This window comes from Echinops telfairi, unplaced genomic scaffold (assembly GCF_000313985.2).
Source record: "Echinops telfairi isolate 266 unplaced genomic scaffold, ASM31398v2 ScPeMD7_7459;HRSCAF=8497, whole genome shotgun sequence".
Taxonomy (NCBI): domain Eukaryota; kingdom Metazoa; phylum Chordata; class Mammalia; order Afrosoricida; family Tenrecidae; genus Echinops; species Echinops telfairi.
In genome coordinates this window covers 5,407,076-5,411,986 of record NW_022111359.1, presented here as the reverse complement: position 1 = coordinate 5,411,986, position 4,911 = coordinate 5,407,076, and the positions used below count along the sequence as shown (strand labels likewise).

Below are 4,911 nucleotides of genomic sequence, written 5' to 3'. Positions count from 1 at the left end.
CGATGGCCAGGCCTTTCTTCCGTGGGGCCTCTGGGTGGGTGCGATCCGAGCCATCGATCTCAAACCATCTCTGTCACACTGGGCACCCGGGCATCTCATCTGCCAGGGGACAGAGGCCTCTGCTTCTGGCCTCCTCCCAGAGTCCCACCTCCCCGCCAGGGCTTGGTGGGGGCGGGGAGAGGGGTGTCTCTGCAGGCTCTGGGGGAGGTGCCGATGGGACCCCGTTGTGGTCCTCTCTCCTGTTCCAGATGGAAACGGTCAAGCAAGGGATGGACCAGAAGCTGGTGGAGGGTCAGGAGAAGCTGCACCAGATGTGGCTGAGCTGGAGCCAGAAGCAGCCCCAGGGGGCCGAGCAGGACGCCAAGCAGACCGGGACCCAGCAGGACGCCAAGGCGACTGAGCAGGATGTGGCCAAGCCAGAGGTAACCGGGGAGGGGCAGCCATCCCTCTGGGCTGTGCCGTCCCCAGCAGAGCAAGCCGTGTGGTCGTCTGGCTCCCATCAGTCAGTGCCCGTCCGTGTCAGCTAGCCATCGCTCTTTGCGTCCCGTTTGCTCTGTGGCGGCGTCCAGCGTTCCTAGACTGGTGCTCTGTGCACCCCCAGCTGTTCCTTCCCATTTCGAGCTGTGCTCCATCCTCCGCAGACGCGGGTCTCGAAGGCCCTGCTCCACCCGGGGGCCGGTTGTTCTGCGTGGAGGGGGCAGCGCTTCCACGTAGTCGTATCTGCCAAGGGGCTCCCCTTCCAGCACCACACGTTTCCACAGCCTCTTCCTTCTCCTGCTCTGGTGCTCCTGAAACCACTCTGGGAGACCCTGCTGGTGTTCGAAACACCGGTGATGGAGCTTCCAGCATCACAGCCACACACGAGCCACCACAGTAGGACAAACTGGCAGATACAGCTGTTGAGCCCCTTATTAAAAAAAACAAAACTCACTGCCATCAAGTCACTGCCTACCCCGTAGACTGGGGTAGAACTGCCCCTGTGGGTTTCCAAGACTCAGTCAGTGGTTCTCGACCGTCCACATGCCGCCACCCTTTAGTACAGACCCCCCAACCATAACATTATTTTTATTGCTACTTCATCGCTGTCATTTTGCTACTGCTATGAATCGGGCGACCCCTGTGAAAGGGTCTGGTGACCCCCAAAGGGGTCTCAACCCACAGGTTGAGAACTGCTGCTGTAATTTTTTTTTAAGTCATTTTATTGGGGGCTCTTAACAGCTCTCATAACATTCCATACATCAGAGGTGTCAAGCATATTTGTACAAAGGTTTGCCATCAGCATTTCCAAAACATTTTCTACTTGAGCCCTTGGTATAAGCTCCTCTCTTTTCCCCTCCTGCCCTGTGAATCCTTGATGGATGGTATATTATTGTTCTTTTGTATCTTACACGGTCCATTGTCTGTTTACCTACACTTCTGCTGTTCATCCCCTTCCGGGAGGGGGGCCTATAGATCCAGTCTTGTGATGGGTTCCCCCTTTCCCCTCAGAGACAGTCACTCTTTACGGGAGTAGAAAGTCCCATCTCTCTCTCAAGGTGCGGCTGGTGGTGTCAAACTGCTGACCTTGGATTAGTAGCCCAGCACGTAACCCCTACACGCCCTGAGTCCCGTCAGGAGAGCTTAAAGAGCGCTGTGTTGACGATCGGCCTTTAGCACGGAGGCTGGACTCTGGTGTGGTTGGAAGCCGACTCCGGGTGATGCTTTTGGCTCGAGGTTTCAAGATGATCCCAGGGCAGTCCTCTGAGGACAACATGCCGCCTCGCCTCCCGGAGGGAAAGTTGTGTGTCTCAGACCTGCTGGATTCCAAGCCACGTTTCCTTCCTCTTGCGGCTCCAGCCCTTCTCTTTCCAAAGATGGTGTCCTGTCTCCCACGGTGGGTCTGGGACCCCTCCGACCAGTCTGACTGGCCCCTCCTGCTCTGCCCTGAGGACCAGCCTCCCAAGCAAGATCTGCTCCAACACCTGTCCCCACCCCTCCTCCCTCCAGGTAGCCTTCCTCTGCGTCTCCCTGCATCGGGGGTCTGGGCTCGCCCTGCAACTGCTCGGCTAGACCTCTCTGGCCCTTATTTCTGCGTCTCCGCGATCGTTAAGATTGACGAGTTAAACGTGTGCCCCCAAGTACACCTTAGCAGCAGCATTCACAGAAACCAAAGAAATGGGACAAGTCCAGTGTCCACCAGCAGACAGACAGACCGACAGAGTGTGGTGCTCTCATGCTGGCCGCCATCGAGCGGGTTCCAACAGGAGGACACGCGGCCCATCCTGAGCCCCCACAGCGGTGGCCGTTCCTTAGTCCCCCGAGAACCGCCCTGTGCCCATCCATCTCACGGGGGCCCCTCTTTTTCACTGACTCGCTACGTTCCCGAGCATGACGTCCCTCTCCAGGGACCAGCCTCTCCTGGCACCCGTGTTTAAAGTTCGAGAGACGCAGTCTGCCTCTCAGGCTGTCTGTCTATCCACGTGACTTGCTGTGCTGTGCCAAGGTCATGATTCTAATGCACCCGCTCTCCTGCCGCCTGCCTGACTCACCGCTCAGCTTTCGCATACGGCTGAGGGCATGGGAACCGCCGCGGCCCAGGTCAGGTGACCCGCAGCCCTTTCAGTCACACCTGTGCTTTGAACGCTGGAGAGGGGAGCAGATGGCACGGTACATGCGTGGGCCAAAGCCCCGCGTCTCAGAGATGGACTGAACAGATCGGGGCGAGTGGTGGAGCAAGGAGCAGCAAAGGCTGTGGTGTTTGGAAAGGTGGGACCAGGTCCTCACCAGGGCAAAGCCGTCGAGTGTGCCCACCTGGGCCACGTGACGTCATCTCTGGTGCCCCACCCCCACCACCCAGCTGAACACAGCCGCTGGAAGAACCTGTCAGACCAACAGAGGTGGCCTGGGTTCACTGGGCCGGCACCTTCCTGCCACCCACAGGCTCAAGTCCAAAGCTGTTAGCTGGCGGGCCCGGCCGGCCGAAGTCCTGCCTCTCTCTCATCTCCAAGGTCATTGTCCGGATGGCAAAGGAAACTGCGCCCTTTGCCCAACCACGTGCTGCCTCTGCCCAGAAAGCTCTGCCTGCCCTTCTCTGTGCAAATGTTCCTTCTGTCTTTCCCTCCCTCCTCCCTCCCTCGGGAGAAAGAGGAGGCGCTTTCTACTCCGGTAAAGAGGCTCGGTCTGGGAAACCACAGGGGCGCCCTGCCCCGTCCTTTGGCGTCTCTGCGTCGGCATCGACTCCTGGGCAGTGAGCGGTTGATTTGTTTCTCCTTTTTATTTTCCTTCTGTGTTAGGCCGGGTCGACCAGAGGCACATAACCAGGGACACTCCTCGTGCATTTAGCCAAGAGCTTGATAGCAAGACGTACTTGTGTATTGAGAAGGCCTCCAGTTCAGTGTAACTCACGTCCGTGGGTCCTACACTAGCTGAACCTCTGCAGGCCGATGAGGCAGAAAGGGGGAAGCGAGAAGCAGGGAGGTCGCAGGCCGGTGGGTGCAGGGTCCTGTGGACCCACGGTCGGTGGGAACACAGCAGGGCGCCGACCGTGGGCCACCCCTCCCGGGAGGCATCCTCGATCAGTCCGTGGCCCGCGAGACAGCCTGGACTCCAGCCCTACACTTCCCCACAGGTGCAGGTTGATGTGGCAAGAGCCCCCCCCACACACACTTCCTGCTTTCTCCCTCCCTCCCTCCTCCTTGGCTCTCTCTGCTTCTCGGATAACAACAGCTCGATGGCCGCTTCGCTCACAGGCCAGGTTGTGGTGGTCAGCTGTGTCGGCCCAACGCCCGGCACGCTCACACACAAGAGAACCGACCCTGCCCCGCCCAGTGCCGCCGTTCGTTCTTGTGTTTGAGCCCGTGGGTGCCGCCATGGTGTCCGTCCATCTTGCAGAGCGTCTCACTCTCGCGGCCCCTCCACTTTACCAGGCGTGACATCCTCCTTCAGGGACTGGTCACTGCCAACAGCATGTCCGAAGTGCGTGACGTGAAGTCTCGCCGTCCTCGCTTGTAAGCTCAGTGCCCTGGCCGCCCTTCCCCTGAGCCAGACCTGCTGGCCCCTCTGACCACTCTTCCCCGGCACCAGCGTGCAGATGCACCCACGCGGCTCTGTCCGGCTCTGTGCCGTGCAGGCGAGGAGATGGGAAAAGGCCAGGGTTGACTCAGGTGCGTCCAGACCTCGAAGGGCGGTCTTCGCCCTTCCACACTCCAAAGAGGCCGTGAGCTGCAGGTGTGCCCAGTGCTCTCCGGATGGATGCTCCCGCCAGCATTGATGGTGGACCCAAGTAAGGCGTGACCCTGGGCCACACGTTGGGTATGCCCACAGCTCTGCGTTCCACAGCCCTGGTGCCCTCTGGTCCCTGGGTGGGGGCGCAGCCATTACACATTGGGCTGCTTACCTGCAAGGTCAGCAGTTCAGAACCACCCGCCACTCCCTGGGAGGAAGAGCAGGCTTTCTACTCCCGTAGAGAGTGACTGTCTCGCAAACTTGGAGTGGACTCGGTGGCAGAGTTTGGGTTTTGAGTGACTGTCGATAGTCCCACGATCAGAAGGCCGGGGTCCTCCTGGCCTCAGTGTCCCTGCCCGCTTGTCCTGACGCCCCACCCCCCCACCTCCCCTCCTTTCCCCAGCAGGTCGAGTCCCAGGCCCTCACCATGTTTCGGGACACTGCCCAACAGCTGCAGACCACCTGCACCACGCTGGTGTCCAACCTCCAAGGTCTGCCCGCCAGCGTCAAAGACAAGGCCCAGCATGCCCGCCGCCAGGCCGAGGACCTCCAGGCCAGCTTCTCCGGCATCCACTCTTTCCAGGACCTGTCCAGCACCGTCCTGACCCAGAGCCGAGAGCGCGTCTCAAAGGCCCGTGAGGCCCTCGACGAGATGGTGGAGTACGTGGCCCAGAACACGCCCATCACGTGGCTGGTGGGGCCTTTTGC

The 4,911-nt window shown here is 60.0% G+C and overlaps 1 protein-coding gene across 1 annotated transcript in view; it reads left to right on the top strand.

Moving 5' to 3' along the window:
• PLIN3 (perilipin 3) overlaps positions 1–4,911 on the top strand; it is a 44,417-nt gene that overhangs the window by 7,857 nt on the left and 31,649 nt on the right. The window contains exons 6-7 of the mRNA XM_045300059.1: positions 249–422; positions 4,607–4,909. Coding sequence (XP_045155994.1) covers positions 249–422; positions 4,607–4,909 — 477 coding nt within the window. The remainder of the gene's footprint in view (positions 1–248; positions 423–4,606; positions 4,910–4,911) is intronic.